The sequence below is a fragment of the Odontesthes bonariensis genome, chromosome 7, assembly GCF_027942865.1.
Source record: "Odontesthes bonariensis isolate fOdoBon6 chromosome 7, fOdoBon6.hap1, whole genome shotgun sequence".
In the NCBI taxonomy this organism is placed as follows: Eukaryota; Metazoa; Chordata; class Actinopteri; order Atheriniformes; family Atherinopsidae; genus Odontesthes; species Odontesthes bonariensis.
Genome location: NC_134512.1, coordinates 11,217,689 through 11,240,370, shown reverse-complemented (window position 1 = coordinate 11,240,370; position 22,682 = coordinate 11,217,689). Strand labels below are relative to the sequence as shown.

At 39.5% G+C, this 22,682-nt stretch overlaps 1 protein-coding gene across 2 annotated transcripts in view; it reads left to right on the top strand.

Moving 5' to 3' along the window:
- Positions 1-1,698: 1,698 nt before the first annotated feature.
- btbd11b (BTB (POZ) domain containing 11b) overlaps positions 1,699-22,682 on the top strand; it is an 87,964-nt gene continuing 66,980 nt past the window's right edge. For both annotated transcript variants that reach the window (XM_075469457.1, XM_075469454.1), the window contains exon 1: positions 1,699-2,749. In XM_075469457.1, the coding sequence (XP_075325572.1) occupies positions 1,897-2,749 (853 nt within the window). In that variant the 5' untranslated portion in view covers positions 1,699-1,896. The remainder of the gene's footprint in view (positions 2,750-22,682) is intronic.

The window sequence follows — 22,682 nt, the reverse complement described above, 5'->3', positions numbered from 1 at the left end:
CCTTTAAAGGCCCTTTAAAGAAAGGCACACATTTTGTCTTGAGATATGAAAAACATATATTCATGGCTTTGTTCTCATGCACTTGTAAGCATTACAATGAGATACATGTCAGACCCTGAAACTGAGGCATGAAACATACTAGAGGCCTTAATTGTACTACTATAGTGTGATTTCACATTTTAAACACAAATTGCTTGGGATAACAGTAAATAAAAGCATCACAATGAAAGAGTTTTTTGAAAAACAACAACAGGCACACTAAAGATATAATAGGGAAAAAGATAACCAGACTGGCAGTACTACACTTACAGTTCAGATTAAATTTGTTGGCATAAGCTTCCAATAAATTTTACTCAAAGCCATAAGAGATTTGAAAATGGCTCAGATACAGATGAGTAAGCAGATTCCATCTCTGTGCAGCAGAGTTTGTGATAGCATCCCAAATCACGAATTTATTCATTTCTTCTTCTTCTTCTTTTTTTTTTTTTTACCACGGATTATTAAGTTATTAATACAAAAGTTGGAGTTGAAATCCATGTAAAAGATACTGTACTCTGCATTCTGCTCTGTCAGTTTTACGTTGCTAAACTAGTTTAAATGAGCTATGAAGAGACTCTTTTCTGTCGCATCTTATGACCAAATTAACTATTAGGATAACATCATCACTTCACCGTGTTTTTACAATTTATTGAAATTTAAATGGTGTGTTTTGGAAGTCTTTTGCGGTGTCAAACAAAATGCAATTTGTCTTTTTTACACCAGGGGTCACTGTTGCTCCAGAGAGGCTCCAACCTGCTGTCAAGTGCAGAAGCTTCATTCTACAAAATGCATTTGAGATGTACGTCCTCAGTCAGTGTGCAGTCGTGATTGCACGGCTTTTCCTAAGATATTCATTAATTATAGCTATGTATAATCGCTTTTAAAACCATCATATAGTTTTGAGCGGAACCACAACATTTTACGCTTGTTTGCTTTAAACTAATTTGAATCAGTATTGCAGTGCGACTGCTTTTCTTCAGCACATTTAGGCTAATTGAGCCACTTCACGGCTCTGGTTGAGAATAAATAATATCCATAGAGCGCTTTGCTCAACTGGACGTTGTGGCTTTCACTTTAGTTAATATTCCAAAGCCTGTCGTGTACACACGAAGAGGCAAAAAACTTAAGATGGACCCTGTGAGTGATCCGGTAAATGACCTTGAAAGTAATTCAGATGTTTCAATGACTTATCCTCCAGAGGAACAGAGGATACATTATGCATGCAATCTATTATTAATGGTCCTGAGTCATGTTACGATCAGACATGGGCCCTCAGAATATATCTGAAAAGCCTGATCTAATGATGGAGTTGTCACCGGGACGTGGGTACATTAAAGCATCTCCTGCTATATCATGTGATTTTTAAAAAAAAAAATTTGCAACAATTTACAAATGTGCATTTCACATGGTTTCTTCTTGACTTCTTCTCCTCCCTCCCCGCCCCTAAATTAGACAAGGGACGAGCTAACATTCTAATTTGGTTTGCTGTTTGCCTATATTTTCGCCTTTAACCGGAGCTAACATCAATTACTTTTATTGATCCTTCAAAGATATCCAATTAAAATTCCTTGCTGTCTCTTCCCGAGAGTCCATTGGCTGACGGCTGCTCTCGGGGTTTCCACGGCCCCACCCCCATCTGTCAGGCACTGCGTTGGTACAGCACCGTGAGACTGTTGATGCACTGAAGTGAAATACTGCAACCTAACTTTGTACTTTGGTTCTGGCTGGACTTTTCCTTAGAAGACACTAAAAAACAATATCAGATCGTGTAAGGTGCGTGAGTATACGAACTCCAACCTTTGAAATATTTTTTTCTCCACTTTTCCCAAGCTCTCTTTTACAGTATGAAGTGCAGTTATGGCAAGGAGTAGCAAGTCAGTAGCGAGGACCCTGGAGGATTTGACGCTAGATTCGGGTTATGGTGGAGCCGCCGACTCCTTCAGATCTTCCAGTGCGTCGCTGTGCTGCTCAGAGGCACATGGGGGGAATTACTGGCATCTAACCGACTCGATGCACAGTCGACACAACAGCCTGGACACTGTTAACACAGTCCTGGTCGAAGACGCCGAGATCCTGGAGTGCACCGGGCAATGCGCTAAACTACCCGAGCTTGAGGATGTGCCGTGGAGCCTCGGGGAAGTGGCGTGCGCACTGAGCAAGGACGAGGAGATGAGCTTGCCGACCCCCCCTCAGGACGTCCTGCTCAGGCTCTCGGTGCTGATCAGCCGGGTCCTGGTCAGGGTCGCCAAGGAGTCGCAGCGCCTGAGCCTGCGCTACGCAAAATGCACCAAATACGAGATCCAAAGTGCCATAAAGATCGTCCTGTCCTGGACCGTCTCGATGAACTGCATCGGGGCGGCCCTCAGTGCCTTGTCCCTGTACAACATGAGCACAGAGGAGGACAAGTTCAGCCGCGGCAAGTCGGCGCGCTGCGGACTCATCTTCAACGTGGGCAAGTTCTTCAGGTGGATGGTCGACAGCAGGGTTGCCGTCAGGATCCACGAGCACGCAGCGATCTACCTGGCTGGCTGCATGGAGACCCTCTTCCGTGAAGTGTACGCGCGGGTGCTGCGCAGTGCGCTACTGGAACGTGATAACGGGATCCCCAAGTTCACCGTGGAGACCTTAGAGCAGGCCGTCAACAGTGATGCTGAGATTTGGGGGTCTCTGCAGGCCTGGCAACATCTGATCTGCGGGAAGAATGCAAGCGGTGAGTTAGGAAAAGTCTAACACAAGTGTATAAGTGTAAGTCTGTGCAACAGGGTCTTTCTCCACTTTGCACCCTCGTTTCCATACATGTCCCCCTGTGAATAATATATTCCTGCTCTGACTTGATATTGACATTTTATATGTTCATCAAACCAGAAAGGAAGTCTCAGTTGCAACGCAAATGCGCAGACTTGGTTTCTGTCAGATTCACTTGCTACCAGATTCTGTCAGCTTTTCTTATTCAGTAGCTGTGACCTTTAACTTTCAATCTTTCAGCTAAAATAGTGTCTCAGTCAAAGAGAGCAGGAGCAGCAGGATGGTAACAAGACTGAGATGAGAGAAAAGCTGATTTTTACCTTGCCACCTTACCTCCTCTGTTCTCCATGCATTGCTAGACAGAAGGCGCAGTTCTTTGAAATCCATCTTATACTGCATGCAGCTGTATTCTTAATACACACAATGATGAGGATGACGCAATATCCTCAGGTTTAGTGACTTACTCTGAGAGCTCTCAGTGAAAGGGCCTTTCCGAGTTGGTTTCTCTCAGTGATGCCCTGCAGAGGTGTTTTTTTTCTTCTTTTCAGCCAAACAAGAAAGAGGTTTTTCATTAATCCCATTGTACATTTGCTGATTCTGTTACACACCAAACCTCCCTGGCAGTTCACACATTGCACGTTTAGAAATATTGTTGTGTTTTTGGTTTAAATGAAGTTCAAAAGAAGTAACACTACTTAGACCTCACTCAACGCTTAGTATATCAGAAACTACTCAAATGCATGCTTGCCCTCTTTTGATGGATGTTGTTAAAGTGCTGCTGCGGCTCCTCTTGCAACAGGTTTACATAATAAAAAAAAAGCCTTGGGGGACATGTGTGCTATCATGCATTATGCAGAGTGATGTGAATAAAACTGAGCTATAGAGTGAAGGATTGAATGAGTGAGACAGACAGACAAAGTTAGAAAGACTTTTTGACCGTATTGATGAATCACCACGAGAAGCTTTGCATCGTAAGAGGAGTACTTTGCCTTCTCCGTGCCTTTAGGTTTTCATGACAGTCGGTTTGCTGTCTAACTGGCAGAATTGCGAGGCTTCAGTTGAACAACTAGAGTCAGAATCACTTATGCATATATAAATGTTCTGACACATGCTGCAAAAATGCAGAGCCTGGTGACTTGCAGTTCAAAGAGATATAAGAGCAATAAAACATCAGTGTGTAGAGTATGAATCCTGTGCAATCTTGAATATCAGTCACTCTGCAGGCCACTTGGCATGCAGGTAGGCTCCGGCTGTGGAAGCGGTGTGGAGCGCGTTCTTTGACGCAGTGGAGCGATGAATAGGATCAGATGCAAGTAAAACATCTGGAGCTTGTGGAATATTGGCATAATGCTCAAGGTAGGAAAAGTGAAATAGTGCATGAAGTAATGTTGTGTCATGCAGTATTTTGTAGTTCATTAGGTAGTAATGATTATATAACTAATGTGAAACTAAAAAACACAGTACTCTAATCTTCACGATGAAACAAACTATTTCTTTAACATAAAAAGTTGCTTGAGGTGATGAACCCTGATAAAATCATGACCCCGACTCTCGAACCTCAGCTTCAAGAAGCTTTTAGCCGTTGTTTTTGTTTGATGGTCCACAACTTTACTATTCTGGTGGGTTATCTGCTTGTATGCCCAGCACAAAGCAGCCTTAATACAAAAAAACAACATGGTAGTTAACATAAGGTGCATTTTACCTTATGTTAACCAGCTAGTTAAGCAGAAAAAAACCAGGTGTTCATGTCTGAAAATTAGTTCATCAGTTTGGTGCACAAACTAACAAAGTCTGAAAATAAATAAAGTGTTTAGCAGATAAAAGGATAAATACAACAGAAATACACTGGCACGAAGCACAACTCCAAAATGAAACGGGTTGTATTTCAGTATCTCCTGGACAGGCAAATGTCTGCTAACAGGTTTCCCTTGTGAATTTATAAAGTGATATTCTAACATTGTAACATTCACAGCTGCTTTTGTTTAACACATACAGACAAATAATTGAAAATAATGAACAGTTTTAGAAGGTTTAGTGTGGTATCATTACGGTATGTTAATATAAGAAGCTCCATATTGTGCAAAATTTCATCCTCCTCAATGTCTATCATTCTGAAATGGCAAGACCTCGAAGCCTCGAGACAACCTATCTGCTGTCATTTGCGCTGACAGATGATACTGAAATGCTGTCATTTGTTGCCTTCCTACAAAAACCTAACCTGTCAAACTGGGGGTGGGTTGACCTCAACACAGCTTCTGCCTGCCAAACTGAACCCCTGTTTCACTCCATCCATTCTATCTGTCTCTCTCTGCCAAGTGGGAGTAATTGAGGTGATTTTTCTACATTATGCTTATGCTGGTGACCCAGCTTTGTGAGGAGGCCTTTATAAATATATCTTTATTGCATCTCCTCCACCAAAGCTGCTTTCCATTTCTATGCTGTCACAAATCCAATAACCTGGTGACTTCAGTTGGTGTTTTCCCCTTTCGAACATTTTGGTTCAGTCAGATACCTTTGCATTGAGCTGTCACGTGAAAAAGCAAATACATACCTCGGAAGTAAGAGCACACTTTGCAGATTTTTAAAACATATTCAAGCAAGCAAACACTTGATCTTGTTTGAAACATTAAGTGACTGAGTTGTTGTTACTCTTTTGATTAAGGTGTTCTTTCCAAAAATTACACATTAGATAGTCTTTTAGTTGTAATTTTCCTAACTTGACTGAACAAATAGATAAATTCATGAAATTAGAAACCTCATGATTAGGTTCCAGTTAGTGCCTCTTTAGAGAGTGACAGGTGGAACATATTCTCATTTAAATGATTGACATTGATTAAAGCATGTGGAATCATATTTCCCAGGCCTAAAGTGCTCTCAAAGGACCTAGGAAAAAACGTCATGGAAGTCTTTGAGTCTGTCGAGGGATTTGAAAAGATCTCCAAATTGTTTGAAATTAATCACTGTACTTTGATGAAAACTCATCTTGGATTTCAAAGAAATGCCACTTTGTCCAGGACTCCAGGCTCCCTCTGCAAATTCAACCCAAAAGCCAACATCTGGTGCCAAAAGATGTCTCGGAGAACTCCAAAATTTGGACACAGGGTTTGCGATATCTCTCACAGCTACTGGCATCAAATACTTCATTTTTATCCGAAGGCACAATTTCAGAGAGGATCAAATAGTTGTCAAATGTGTTAAAAAGAAAAAAAATCTAACACATAAGGGGTGTATTAGATTATTACAAATTATTAGGTTGGCTTGCAGTCTTTCTGTGTCTTGGCAGAAACTTCATGCTCTAATGAATTAACTTGTTTACTTTCTTTCTACAAAATATGTGAAAAGATTGATGCTACTTCCATATCTGTGTAGTAAATGTGAAACTACATCGTGGAGACAGATAGCGTAACGTATTATAGAGACTTGAAGAAAATAGCTTCTTTTGCTCTGTCTTAAGGTGACAAAATGACTTGGGGATTAAGTAGCATGTTATATGGAGTTTGTTCATGATGTTTTAGAGTATAAAACAATTGTTTCGAATATCTGCCAGTAAGCATGAGAGTGTGTTTACCTCCCAAAATGAGAACTAATGATTTAAAAGCTATTGAGTACAATATATGTAAAATATGAGTCAAGAGGCTTTGTAGTTTTAGGCATTTGGTACATGGTGTGTTATAAAATATGCATGGATCTATCTCTTTTCAGTTCATCAATTTATAAAAAAGGGATTTTTCCCTTTTGCTCTAGTTTTTTTTCCCCCAAACTGATATGTCAGACTTTGACATACTGTAAGATCCATAATTATCCTGCGCTATAATGTCTGTTCTCAGCTACTGCAGCCGTTCTGCATTGGCACATCCAGCATATGGCAAGCCTCCCACACTCAAACCCAACACACACATATCCACTAATACACATACATCAAGATGTCAGGGGCTCCTCTCACCATGTCTGACTCAGTGTTATTTGCAGGTGGGTGTTGGGTTTCCCTTCGTTAGCTGTGGTATCCTGTCAGAACAGGAAACTACTTTTCATGGTAGGATATTTCTCAGGGCTCCCACCAGACTTAGGACACCGGGATTCTTTGATTTTTTTAAGACACATGCACGTCAAAGAAAATGTCTAGAGGAACATAATATCCTGTACTCAGGGATCTGTGCAACTCCAAGGACAAGTTTCTAATCGCACTTTAGGTGTGACATGACTCTCAGGTCTGGGCAAGGCTGGCATATTTGGAGGAAATCATTTGAACGTATTTCGGTAAAGCTCTGTGCCATTAAGAATCTGTTTTGTTTGTTTATATGAATATGTATTATTTAATCAAATATTTTTGACTTGACGTCGATATTTTTCAGGTACCAAAATCATCAAGAAACGTTATGCTTAGTTTATGTGTGAAGCGGACCAAGTGGCCAAGAAAACAAAACAGATTTCAAGCAGCAAAATAAATGATTTTATATTATCAATCGATAACATTACCATGTTCAGTACAAAACCTTTTTGTTCACAGTATGTTATCATTCAGCTGCTTAGTGGAGCACTTGGGGTCATGTTTTCGCTCACCTTTTTCTTTTTTTCCGTTTTCTTATGGTTCATTGTCGCTACTCTGAGTCAAACAGTGCCCACAATGTGCAACTTGCAACGTGCTGTGTGAACAAGAACAGAAAATATCCATGAACATAGGTGATGTCTAAAGATGAGTGGCTAGGAATGAGGTAATCAAAAATATAACAACTACTGGCTATTGCTGAAGGGGGTTTACATACAATAGTTGAGCATTTAGGCATCTAACAACCCAGGTATTTCTCAGACAAGGGTGAAAACCAGAGCTGTGTTAAAAGGAAAATAAATCGTACTGTTGTTCATCAGGCTGCAGAAGCATATCTCTAAATGTATTTCTTTGCTGTCCTGTTTATGTAAGGGGATTATAGTCAAATGTGGAGTACTAAATTCATCATCTTGATTCTATGACTGTGTTTTCCTTACTGCTCCATAGGAGTTTGGAAACTAATTCCTCCATCCAACCATTCCTACCTCTTTACAAGCATTTTGCTGCTTCTGTTATGAGATCAGGTTGCATATAAGGATGTGAAGGATCAAATATGGCACAAGTAACTTGAATATGTGCAAAGGCACAATACATGGTGATTGATATGTAAAAGTTTTGGGGCAACACATCGTTTGCTGCCTTGCTTAAAGTCTTCAGCGAGACAATGCCATCACATTGCGCGTATATTGCAACAGCGTGGCTCTGTAGTAACTGAGCTCAGGTGATTATTTGTTCTCATTGTTCTCAATATGAAACCAATATTCAACAAAGAAGGCCACAAAATGTCGAGAAGCTGAAAACGTAAATCAAGCGAGTGCAAGAAAACATTTCGTGCACTCGCTTAGAAACAAATAAAACCTAAAGCAGTTGGTCTCATCACTTCCCAAATGCTTACAGTGTGGTTACAGGAGGAAATGATGCAACACAGATAAACATGATCCTGTCCCAATGTTTTGTAGCAGAATAAAAAACATAAAAATGTCTTAAGTTTGAACATTTTGCAAAAATATTTTCATTTTCATTTTGATAGTTTAAGTTATTTGCAGATCTTTGCAAACCTTTTTATTTAAAGTATCTCAATTTTGTTGGAGACAGGCTTGTATCTGCCAATTGCATGCACAATAGAAATTCTATGCAGCAACACCTTGCATCTTTGTGGAGTTGTTGCCAGGTATATGTGAAATACTACACTGTTGAGGTGTAATTTGAGATAATTTGAACAACTGTCATGCTGCCATGTGGCATTGTTCTGTGTTCACTCTTGCTTTTTTCTGCCTGGAACACATACTTTGCTGGCACTGATGCCCTTTTCACCCCAAAGAACACACCTTTTGAGTCGAAGCTGCTTTAAAAAAAATGTAGAAGACCACTAACTGAAAGTGAAAAATTACAGAATTGTGGGTGCACAAAAATTGTGAATTACAGCTCTAAAGCACATCTCCTGGAAACAATAGAACCATTACGGTGTGAAGCGTCTAACTGAGGTGAAATTGAAAGGAGACTTTGTTTTTTCACTGTTGTGGCTTTAATAGCATTTCTCTGAAGTAATTATAGGTCTTATTCTGAATGGAGGTATTTTGTTGTTCATCCAGTAGTCTATATTATGTGAAGTGGATGCCTGGTGAACATGTGATGTGGTGAGAGAAATCAGACAGGAATGACTGCAGTCAGCAGTCGTACCACTGTGTACCAGTAGAGACCGGCCCCCATTATGTCTGGTAGTGAGATGTAACATATCTGTGCTAGGGAAACCCTTACACTGCTGCATACACTTGGGGATAAAAAACTGCAGCAAACACAGACAGCCAAAGACTCACTCAGACTCACACACGGCCCAGAAGCTGATCTGGTATAAATTGCAAATTTCTGGGGGTAATAGGAAATGCTGATGAGACATGGAGTATGGTACAGCGAGGGAGGGCGCCAGCCAAGTTTACTTCAGTTGATTAAGAGGTGACAAGTGATAGAATACAGTCAATTCTGCACCTAGCTGGCAAATGCCTGCGATAGATTGTGTGGCATTTTTCTCCTCTGTAATGATCCTTTTTCGTTTGCCCCTCAGTGGTTTGTCACTCATTTCTATGTGTGCTGATACATGCAGCTGGACCAACGTTCAAATCAGTATCCACACACAGACACACCGATAGGAGCACTACTCAGGATCTTCTCAATGGTCATTCTATGTAGACATGATGAAACTGTGCCCCAGTGCTGAACACTACAATTTGGTCCAATTATGAACAATCACAGGGAAAAACTCATTTTACAGTCATTTTACAGCTGGAGCTACAGCAGCAAGGAACGATCCAGCTGAGTTTTCTCATTTCAATGCTTTACCTTTTGTACTAAAATTAGATTTATTCTATTATTCGAGAAAGTGTTCACTTATTGCTTTAAAATCACCCTGCATGATGCGTTTAGCCTCCTATTCCCTGTAAGTGGAGAGGTTCTGTATTCTTATCACTAGATGACATTATCAAGACAATTCTAGCTGTCTTTGGAGAGAACTGTATCCCTCTGGACTACATTTACTGGGTGTATTCCCTATAGCAAAAATGGGAAGTTTACTTTTCTCTGTATTCTAAATTAGCTCTTAGCTAGATAGACTATATATCACTTCTAGACCAGAATAGATGAACAATTACACTGCACCAAGGAGCCAAATCCAGTGAAGCAGTGGCTAAGAATGAATTGTTCATGATGTCGACTTTGGAAGAAAAGCAGAGTGAGAGAAAGAGGCACAGATGGCAAGAATCAAAACAGGAAAATCCATAAAAGAAGCTGTGGGTGACAGATGAGACCCAAGCAAGCAGTGTCTACTTCTTATTATAGCAGGAGAGAAAGCCTGAGCAAACAAGTACCGGCAAGTGGATTAGTTAGTTGAAGCATCAGTATCTGCTGCGTTCTTTTGGAGCTCTGAATACTTTTTCTTGTATAAAGTTCAATTATCCCATTTGAATAACAGCCAGTCTGGCTGGAAAATATAAAGAAGATACTGGTAAACAAGCTTTGAACTTGCTTTCCCCCTCTGATGTTAGCTGAGGAAAATTTTCTTGTCACCTTGACAAAAGTGATAGGGATATGTGTGATAGGGAAAGATGCATGTTGGGACATGTCAAGACACTTTATTTCATAACTGGTGACATGTGGAAACACACAAAATACACACAAATACTTCCATTAATGTACATCAGATAAACGCTGATATCATCATGAGCAGAGCAGGTTTTTAGCAAAACATACACACCATCTCATTTTGTGCTGCTTTCCCTTTGCCTCTGAAGTTGGAACTCTGGGCTGGGATTACCGTCACACCCAAGTCGACCGTGTTTCAGTTGCAAGTTGGAAATCCTGAGGGATTTGCTCACTGACCAGGATGGCTAATATTTGCAAATGAAAAAGATAACAACACAATGCATTATGTTGTATTTTGTGCAGAGAAAACACTATAGCAGCATTTAGATTGTTTATTTCTGCAGCTATCACTGCTTTTTATGTGCAGGGCAGCAGGATATAGGGGCTGGGGCTGGTCAGGTTTCTCCAATTTCTCGTGAAAATCCAAAATCCAACTTCAAGGGCTTCCAAGTTGACGTGGTTGAAATCTTATCTGCCCGGACCATGTAGTTACTGAACCTTTTTGAAAAAATCTCTTCTTTTTGCTGAAGAACTGGAGACACTCACAGAAGGTCTCTCAGTATTTATAGTAAATGTGTATCACTAAGTGAAGAATATTGAAATATAGTTTTCAAATTGTATATCTAGAGTTAATATAAAGTTAGAGGCTTGAGACGATTAAACAGCTTGCCTTTATTTGTCTAAAGGAAAAACAAAGACTAACAAGCTCTCAACACAAAGAAGCCTATCTGCTGCCTCTGCTCTCCAGTCGTACTGCAAACTGACTGTAGGCTAGAGAAGAGAAAGATAAGCTTCCATACAAATAAGTGTTACTGTCACTTTAATGATTGTATATCATGATTTATCCATAAATCGTTGGGTATCCTCAAGATTTTACAGAGGATTAGTCAAGGTGAGGAAAATGTCTTCCTGTGGGCCTTCTGAGCTGCCAATGTCAAACGTTGCAGTATTCACTGATCCCTGGCTATTGGCTATGAGTCGTATAGGTGCAAACATATGTGGAATTTCAAAAGTGACCGTGAGAAGTTGAACTTCTCTCATTTCAGTTTCCTCTGCACATGGTGGATTCAGTGCTGTATAAATGTTGGACAGATATCACCCGTGTGACACATATAAACCCACTCTACTTCTCACATGCCAAAGTTTCCACAGATTGAACACTTACATTGGAGGACACAGTTATCCTTTCATAGATGGATATATACACCAATTTGTGCTTGTCACTGCTGCCGTCTGTTGTATCATTACGCCACCTTTTGCATGCTGCTTATTGGTTTGGGATCAAAATCCAACATAAAACCCTAAACTAAAAATAGCCTGAGCATACCCACTCGCTATCAGCCTGCTTCATCTGCAGTGTTTCTAAATCTGAGACTGTTTTCCCACACTTCCCAGAAGGAATTTCACTCAACCCCGGATGTGTCTGAATGTGTTGCAGTTTCTTGAATGTGGAAGGATCAGTGGAGACAGTGACAACCACACCACATCCCAGAAAATTCCAAATCAAAGAAACCAAGCCATTTGTAAGGGTAATATATTCATCATTAGAAGCTGTAGAACATTTCAATAAATAAAATTATAGGAAACAGATTGAAAATGACAAAATCCACCTTCTTCAACTTTACATGAGTATGCAAAGGAAGCAACTTCAGTGTTAACAATGTCTTTGACAAATTATTTCTCCCTTTCACTTTTTTTCTCTCACATATCGAATCGGAAAAACATGCAAAATTAGTTTTTATCATGTTATTCCTTTTCTAGGACTTGTGTGTAAGCTTGTTTGTGAGCAACAAAATGACACTAACAAAGGTTCATACATGGTTTAGTGGTGTTCAAGGAGGCTGTAGAGATGCTGATGCAGTACCGATTCTGTTTCATTTGACCAGTATCCCATTACCTTCCATGAGACAACTGACCTTCAGACTATGTGTGTCACACCATACAGCATATAATGTGTGCATCATTTCTATTTTTCAATGTACAGTCACCTGGTATTCTCTGACAAATTCCACTAGATGATTTTCGTCTTCTATGCGTCTTCTATTCTTTGTCTCAGTTCAGCTGCCCATTTCTCACCCTGTCTTGTTTCTTCAATTTCTCCTGTCTGTTTCAGTCCAGCTTTCTTATTTACTGCTGATATTCTCTCTCTGCCACTGCCAAGATGGAGAGTAATTGCAGAAGTGAGGTAACCTTATCCCGTCCCCCATGTCTCGCAGGGCCCTAATAGTTCTGTCAATCCAGGTTTGGAAGGCCCACCAGGGAGGCTCGTCTGTGTACATGTTATACATGTGTTTTTCATGACACATAACAGATCAAACTACACTCTGTTACTGTAGTTTTCCCTGTGCAGTGGGCGGGGCTTTGTAGATGATGTAAGAGTCAGGTCCACATTTATTGTGCTATATTCAAATGAATGCTGAATGTCTTTTAAATCCTTGAGTCCTTATGAGTTCATTTACTCAATCAGCAGCTGAACTAGCAACATATGGTACATATTACTACAGAAGAATGTACATGTTATTTTACTCGTGGCATTTTTTTGTTTTTCTATTGTTAACATATGCTTCCTGCTCTACTCCTACGTCGTTGTTAAAGTGCATTACACACTGGCAGAACAACCACACGTGAAAAGACAGTTTAGAGCAGCAACATTAGCTTTTATGTTATGCCTTTTTATTCCTTTGACAAAAATCATTACATCGTATACTTTATCATAAAAGGCATAAGCAGAAAACACAACCTTAAAACTAAAAGTTTAACATGCTGTATTCATAATTTGTCTTACTCTGTGCTAAACCGACTGTATCCGATTATTGAAAATATCATTAATCAATAACATATAACAGTTACAGAAGTCTCATTCCAAAATATATGTGACAATTGGATTTAAAAATAGTGGCACAATCTTTGAATGGAATGATGGGGAGTGCCACAAAAAATCTTAAATCTGTAAAAGAATAATTAAAAAATGAGGAAATACAGAAATAGACATGTATATAATGAAATAAAAAAAATATGAAAACAAAAAAAGACAAATGACAGGGCTGAAATACATGCTCTTAACAAAGTGCCCGTCACCTTAACAAATGCCACTGTGGGTACCTTGGTTACAAACAAACACAACATGTTGCGATGAATATTTCTTGACTCGGCCTAGGCAGTTATTAAGTTACTTGGTTATGGTTAGAAAGCAAAAATACCTGGTTAGGGTTAAAAACACAGTTTGGACTAAAAGCATTCTTTAAAACACAACCGTAATTTCGATAGACACTTCACATGCACTCACAACCACTGAAAGATGCATATTCTTTGCAAATAATTATACATTTTTTTCTGACTGCATGAAATATTGGAAGAAGATAGTCACTCGTATTTTGCTGTGTTCAGAATTACAACACACACATTTTTGCTACCTGTCCAGAATGGGGACTTTAAAGCTGCAGTCTGCAGGATTTGTTGTTGTCATACGTAAAGTCCTAATTTTTGGCATTTTAAGAGTTTACATGATCTATCAGAACGCTTGAAGTTGAAAACGGTGACCTCCGTAGTCGCAAAATGCAAGAAATGCTTATTTTTTAACCGAAAAATAAAAAGTTATTCAACTTCCTGTCCCGCCCCATCAAAACACATGAGAACTCGTGCACGTCTACGTGCACGCCAGATGCGCTTACACGACTCCTCATTCATCAACTCACCTGTCATTTGCGATCATGGAAGACACAGTAAGTAGACTAGCCCGTAATGAAGTTCAATAGTCTATATAAATAAGCGTGGGGACGAGCCTACCTTGTATCGCGCGTGCACAATCGGTGATTGACAGGCAGCAGAGCCCAGCTCGTAACCTGATTGGTTACCTTTTACCGGTCCGGTCTGCAATTTTGTAAACAAACCTGCTGGCTTTGGAGGGACCTAGCGGGACATATAGGGGACCTAGAGAACTCATTTTTTTTTGTATTGGGGTATTTAATGTACTACTTTCAGAATCCCCGGACAGTTCCAGGCATTATGCTTGAAAAAGAGTTGCAGACTGCAGCTTTAACATAGAACCCGTCGATGTGACATCTTCCAGAGACATTTTAGGGAGGTTTTTCGTGTTATGGATCTGTTTATTTGTGCTATAGAATGTAACCACTAAAAATAATCTGTAATTGGCATTTTATTTCTCTGATTCACAGCATTGATCTTCAGCTTGCTGCAGCCTTTCTCGCTTGATTATTTCTCAACACCACTGCTACTCAATTCTCATGGCGTTCTCTTAAAATATTACACTTTTTTTATTTTTTTATTTTGCTCTCACATTGCAGTTTTCAGTGAGACAAAAAAGCATCAGAATCAGGTTCCTACAGAAAACAGCTGGGAAACAATCTGAAATGAACATGTTTAATTGTGATCCAATGTATGCATTACACATTTTGTAATAAGACTTGCTATATTCATAATTTAAACTGCACGGAAGCTTGTTGTGTAATAAGAGTGGTAAAACTGTGCATTATATATGACTGCAAAGTTCAAACTGTTGCTCACCAGAGCCTTTATTCTACATCTACAGTTGGTGAACAGTTGGTGAGGCTTGCAATGCATTGCTGAAGTATTGCTGTTGGACTCCAAAGTTCAGCTTCAAGCTTTTTTTGGGGGTATTAAATAACATTAATACCCCCAATTTCTGAATGTTAAACAACTAAGTCTTACTTTGTATTTCCACACATGAGTTTGAATTCTCCACAGGTACCTTTGATAAACAACACATTTCTGGCAAACACCCACACTACTACTACAGGACAATAGTGAATAAAGGTCACAATGAATGAATCAGCCTTGTCATTTTGTTCTGTTCTCTCATTTCCGTCAGTTTTTCTCTTTGGAGCACTGATAGAGAAAAGTTGAGAGGATGACGCACTGCTGCTGCAACAGGTGTGTCTGTCAGTTTTCTACCTGGCATGTTGTTGCATCACCTCACAGCTCTGTTCCACAAAGGCTCACTCCCAGCTGGAAGTCTGCTTTTAAAAGGAAAGGATGAGCACTCGAAGGATGAGTTGCAGGATTGCATTAGGAGGGGCTGCTCACAGGGATAATCTCCAAACCCACTAAAAAATGCATGCTCTCCGTAATCTTCATGAATTCCAAGAATTGGATGAATGTTGTTTACTCAGGCATCTGGAATCAAAGCACCTTTGAGGTGCTGCTGTTCAGTTTTACTCAAAAATGGACGTTACTCATTCATGCCAGTTCTCTCACCTTCTGCTTGAGGAAATCTGCGATCAAATGCTGTGTTTGTCTTGCCTCATCTAATTATGAAGATCAGATTTTTTTTCTAATGGATGCAAGAAGATTCATCAACTTGCTGTACATATGCTTAGAAGCTTTGGTCTTAGAGACTGTTATAGTCATAGATTATCAATGGGGGTTATGTTTAGGAAAAAGAGTGGAACACCAGAGAGTACTGAAATTAAACACATGCAGTCCCAACTCTTAAAATGTCTAATTCAGTCGGTTTTCTCATCCTGGTTATAAATTATTGATGGTCTCGAGGCAATGATGACTGATTGCAAAAGCAATTCATGCCATATTAACCTTTTGCACACCTGCAGAAGTTACATAATAACACTGTGCATGATTTGCACTGAAGCATGTGGGGTTTGCTCTGCGAAATCACATACCCAGAAAGAGATTTTGAGACGGAGGGAGAAAAGAAGCAGGCGGAGGGCAGGATGTGAAAACAAGGTGAAAAACATTGGTGCCGGGAGCCAGAAACAAGAGACTGCACATTTTGTTTGGATCTGGGTGCGCGTGTGTCAGATTAGAGAGGACTGAACTGAGATGTCAAGTGAACTATTAGGGTTGTCTCTGGGGGCGGGGGAAGCCGCATCCCTCCAATTCTGTCTCTTAGCTCTGTTGTCAGGTTTTTGAACCAAGTGGGCTCAGCGGCACCTAAAAACAGAGCTGCCACAGCGGCTGTAAAGTCCAGTACTTGAAAAGATGGATGGCAACAGCTCAGAAAAAGCAGCAAGAGGCGCAGCAATACATTCTACCACTGACATGTCTTTGTGTGTGTCTATTTCTGTGTGTATGGGTGTGTAGGTTTGTGTGTAGCTTAAACAAGAGGGTAAGTGAAAAGAGAAAAACATAAAAAGGGAAGTTGTTTTAGTTTAAGGCTGGAATCATCAGATTATTAGATTTTCAGCTTTATAATCACAATGTTGCTCTACTGATTAACAGTACTGAATGATACTGTACTGTACCTTTTTTGCTTCTACTATATAGTAACTTGGTTTATTGTAATATACTGAAGATTTCCAACATAAAAATGTATTAAGACAGGATTTTTTTATTAAAGAAGGATTTGCTCCAGTTCAAATATTTAAGTGTTTTCAAAATGTTTGTGTGTTGGTAGTAATAATGAACCCCCTTAAAGTATATTAAAACAGACAACAAAAGACTCTGAAAGAACACTCCTAAGTAAAGCAAAAGTAAATTCTTCCACTTAAGTGAGCTTAACTTGCAGCTCAACATAGTTTTTTCTCTTTCAGTGTATTAACATTTTGTTTTAATGGACTGAATTATTGATTCAGTTATTTGATTTTGTTTTATGATTCCAATGTTGATTCACACATGCACATAAGGAAAAAGGGAGAGTGTTTGTTAATGTACACACACATGCTTACGCACACTCACACAGGCGCAGTCCTGCTGTCTCTCCGTACAACACACACAGTCAATGAAAACACTAGAGAGCCTGCAGGCTGTTTTGAAAAATGGGTTTTTGAACTGATTTCTGTGTATTAAAATGAATTGAGGGCTGCACAGTGGTGTGGTGGTTAGCACTGTTGCCTCACAGCAAGAGGGTTCCTGGTTTGAATCCCAGCTGGGGCCTTTCTGCGTGAAGCTTGCAGGTTCTCCCATTGTATGCGTAGGTTCTCTCCGTATACTCTGGCTTCCTTCTAGTGTCCAACATGCATGTCAGGTTAATTGGTGTCTCTAAATTGACCCTGGGTGAGTGTGAGCATGCATGGTTGTTGGTCTTGTTTGTCTCTGTGTGTCCCTGTGATGGACTGGTGACCTGTCCAGCAGGGTGTACTCAATGACCCAGTGACAGCTGGGATAAACTCCAGCCCTCCCGCAACCCTGAATTGGATGAAGCGAGTATAGAACATGGATGGATTGATGGAAATTTATTGAACTGAAGTGAACTGAACACTTTATTCATCCCAAAATGAGAAATTATCTTTACTGAAAAGACAAAACACAATGTAAACTATGGTGGAAGACTTAAACTGTAGAAGTGATACAAGTTACATTTTATTATAGTACTAAACTAAAAGTACTAATTAAATTAATACTTCTCTGCATGTTTCCTCTCTGTGAAGTGACATTTATATAGTAACTAAGGATGGTTAGCTCTGTTAGCTAGTTAGTTAGCTAGTCAGTTACTTATTTCACTGCTGCAAAATTAACTAACTCTCATATCTTGTTGCAAATATTCATTAAAGACAGTGTTACCTTGAATTTGGCAGTGATGAGTGGTGCTTCCATTCATGTATAATCATATTTGAAGTCTTCAGGCAACAACTCTTAGCAAGCACGTCTTGTATCTCAGATTACCTTCGTCCTCCAAGTCATATCAAACAGTCCGAACAGCCAACTTTGTGTTCTTCAGTGGGAAAACTTTTGGGTCTTCGCCTCCTTCAGCCATCACACACAGCTGACTGACAGCTTGCACCAACCACAGGGGGAGAGGGAACATTACGCAGCAGATGAAATCTTGGTTTCCTGCACTTTCTCTCTTTAAAGAGCCATAAAACAAGTCACACTGCAGGGCGGTATGGAGGAAAATTTCAGTGCTTTTAAAACTGTGTTTTAAAACACTTTTGAAAAACCATGGTATATCCTAAAACTGGACACTGGCTCATGCTAACATGTTCATAATGTACAGTATGATTTAAGTATCTCCCCTCAGAGAAGTAACACTTTATTAAGGGTTTAGGTGTCTATGATGTAGAGCTCACATTTTAGCCCCTAGGTATATGGTGCCTCCTTACTCCTTAACTCTAGCTGTGGTCAGAGTGATATTTGAAGACAGCTTCTTCAGTAAAAAAACAAGTTTGTGGTACACTGAGATAGAAAAACTGCCCCTTGGCCACTCTCACCTCTTTTGGTAGCAGCAAGGATGTGAGAGGGCTTCCAGGTCCAGACAAGTGAAGCCGACCCCCTGCACAAAATGAAGACGCAGCTATTACTTATTAGTTGTTGTAGCTGTGGGAGCTTAGGGGGGAGTGTTGAGTAACAGAGAGCCTCAGGAAATAACCCAATGCATACCAAGATTTAACTCTGTAATCCAGAGCATCTGAAGCAGGTTATTTTCACTCTTTGCAGATCCTTCATCCAAAGTGCAGAGCAGACAGTCTTAAACTATCGATTTTAAAACTGATGTCAGCTTTACTGGAAGAAATGATGAGGTCAGGCTGATAAAAAGCTGACTGCTTTCCTCGCATCACCTCTCGGAAATTAATCTGTTAGGAAAAAGAGAAACAGTGACACTGCGGAGTGACACTGATTTAGTCATGTAACCCTATTCCAAAATAGTTTGGAGGCTGTGTAAAATCATAACAGAACACAATGACACTTAGGGATTAACCTTTATATTTGATTGGAAATTGTTCAAAAACAACATATCAAATATTTGTTTTGACTTCAATTGGATTTTTTTTAGCCTTTTACATTGCAAGAAAAGTATTTTTCTGTGTATATCTGATTACTTTATTTATTCTAAAAGCTGTAAAGGTTAAATCTCCAAATAATTTTTTCATTTAGAAACATTGTTCTAATATATGCCTCTGCAGTTTTCTCCTCCTTTTTCCTTTTAATCTTCTCAATCAAAATAGCTGTGAGATGTTGATTTGTGACTCGTACATCTCTAAACTGCCTTTTAAACATGTTGCTGGCAGCAACACACTGCATGGACAGCTGTAGCTCAAGAGGAAGATGAGTCATCAGCCAATCGTGAGTTGGTTCATTCCATTCTTGCCTGATATAAATTTCTGGCTGCTTAACAGTTCTGGGTATTCTTTGTAATAATTTGGGTTTCATGATGCACCAAATATTTTTAGCTCAGTGAAAGGTCTGGATTGTAGACTGGACTTCTTTAAAAAAAAATGTCTGTATGGGAGCATATGTTACTTAAATCCTGCATTCACCTTTCAGCATAGATTATGTTATTCCAGATGAGCAAGTTGCCACTTCCATGGGCACAAATGCACCCCCTTACTTTCATAGATGAAGGATTTTAACTGAGTGCTGATAACAAGTCAGATGGTCCCTATTCTCTTTTGTCTGGAGGATCCAGCATCCATGAATTCCAAAAAGAATATCAAATTTAGATTTGTCTGACCAAAGAACAGTTTTACACTTTGCCTCGGTTAATTTTGAATTAGCTTTGGCCCAGAGAAGATGGTGGTGCTTCTGGATCATGTTCATATATGGCTCCTTCTTTGCACGATAGAGCTTTTTCCTGCATATCCTGATGACACAATCAGGACTGTTTTTATGCAATACTGTTCAAGGGCCTGGAGATCACATGGGTCCAAGATTTAATTTTCACTTGTGTCCTAAGTGCACAGAGATGATTCCAGATTCTCTGATTCTTTTGATGTCTTCAAATTTTCATGTTATGGAGCATTATTCCACTGTTTGTAGATGGTTTTTCTTGTGGATTGAAAATTTTGCCTATCTTTACTTCTGAGAGACTCTGCCTCTCTAAGGTGTTCTTTTTATACCCAGTCATGTCATCAACGTGTTGCCACTTAACCTAATTAGTTGCAGCGTATTCCTACAAATGTTTCTTCTTTAGTACCACTAACTTTTCCAGCCTTTTGTTTACCTGATTCTGATTTGAGGAGTAACATAATTACTTGTACTCAAGTTCTTATACAGGGCATACATTGTGAAGGTTAAGGGCCATATCATCAAAGTTGGGGAACCATGAGCTGGGAAATTTGTGCGTGAAGATTTAAACTGTCTCCTCTTTGTGATCCAGGCTCAAGCAAATCAATTATGTCCAACTTATCACACAAAGTGTGCCTCTCAAAGCCTGATTGTCAGCAGGAGAAAAATGAAAGCATAGCAAGGATGAGTTTGATGAGTGCAGGGATCCAGGAAAGATAAATCTTTCCGTTTCCTCCAGCTGAAAGAGCCACATTTTCAAGATTTCATTTTCTCACCAGAAATGTGACATTTGAGAGGCAGCTGAAGTATTGTATATGGATGTGTTTAGTTTCATGATAATGCTTTTTAAAGTACAGTTCCATTCAAATATATTCTCTATGGAGTTAAAAGTCAAAAAGTTGTTGAGATAACTGCATATATCAGCTTCAGCACTTTGTTCAATGTTTACTGTATATCCAAAACATTGCTGTTGCTCAAAGCAGAGTGTAATTTTCCCTTCTTCTTGTCTCAGTTGAGTAATGGTTATTTTGATTTATTGTGAAATGAATGGTGAGCCTGTCATGTCATATTTATCTGGCATTCACAACTCAGTTTCATTAGTTTTAGAGCATGAGTAGTCGACTCCTGGGAATACAGACTTTAAATATAAAGCAAGTGTTACATGTCCGTCATGCTCCACTTCCTTTTTTTTGCGATTTCAGTCTCCTCTACACTCATGAGTGGATATATAGTTCTGCATCTCAGTTGTGAAGCAAAACTCCCATTTTCTCATTTGCTATATGTTTTTGAATTTTTGTAGTAATTTTTATTAGACAGATCTTGATGTAACTTATTTCTAAAGCCAAATAGAATTCATATATCTTAAATAATATCATCTAATGGAAATGTAACTCTTGATATTTTTACCAGATACACTCCCCTTCTGGGGAATTTGAGTAGAAATGGAGCATCGTTAAAGAACCGTGAAGATATACTTTTGTGTATTTTAAAAATCCAGCCCAATTTGTTTTTTGTACCCATGGAAACTAGATAATGTGACTGAGCTCAGCTCAAGTCACACCAAGTTTTCAACTCAGACCTCCTACCTCCTGATCTCCCAAATCTGGCAACTGAATGCAATACATGCTGACACTGTTCAACCAGCAACAAGCAATAATACCTACATGAGAGAAGCTTTACAAGCAAGCTTTGGGGAGCTGCAGTTGGACCCTGTGTTTGGCACCAAGACAACCTTTACACAGTCTGTCATCTGTTGTGCTATTTTGTATTTGCTGCAAATGTAAACCACTCTATGAGCACTGTATGTGGATTTTCAAGCTTATTGAATGCGCTTTTTATTTAGTAGTGGATGGCTCTGCAGCCTATAATGATGGGTCTTTAACAGTGTTCAACAGCTCATCTCTAGGGGCCCAAACCACAGCAGTGATATCACTGCGGAAGCAGTTCATGATGAAGGGAGCTTTAAAGTACCCTCATTTTTACATGACTGTGTCACATCACATTGTGTGATCAGGGCTTATGAAATGAACAGCTTTTAATTAGTCATATCTGTCCTTGCAATGCAAGCTGCTCCTTCACAGTCTAAGAGTTGGCTGCAGGAATAGGAGTTAATTTATAATCATTAATTGCCCATCTGTCTCTGAACTTGTGTGGATTTTACATGATCACTGTAAGCTTTGGTAATAAAAATTGCCCCATGACATCACAACACAAAGTGCCTCTCCGGACCTATTTGGATGAGACGGCATGCTGAACAGAGAGGACCCACATGCTTGGGTTGTGGTCATGTTGGTTTCTGGGTTTTTAGGTTCATGGTGTAATGAAGGAAAGATGGCATGGAGCCACATGATGAAAGGTCTATTATGAGAACATTCCCGGATAAAGAAGCAAGAAGCCCCCGAGCACTTTTTGAGATGACAACATTGAATTTGTTGATGGCAGACTGTGGTCTTTCTTTTTTTTTGATTGTAGTGGGTCCATGAGACACATGAGCAATCACATACATGAGAAGAAAATACATTGTCTCAGTAAAAGAAAGGTAAGCATATATTGTCTGATTGTAATAATTGCACATAAATGCTATGTCTATGCAGTGCATCTGTAGATTGACATGTTAAGAAAAACATTATCGACCTTCTTGCTGAGTTTAAGCTACAGGCAGTAGCTGATTAGTATTATTTTCTATAAAGTGCAAACTTGTTCCAACTCCGTCTTCTTTACATTATGGGATATGCACCTCTTAAACTTTCCTGTACAGACATTTTGGATAGTTTGCAGT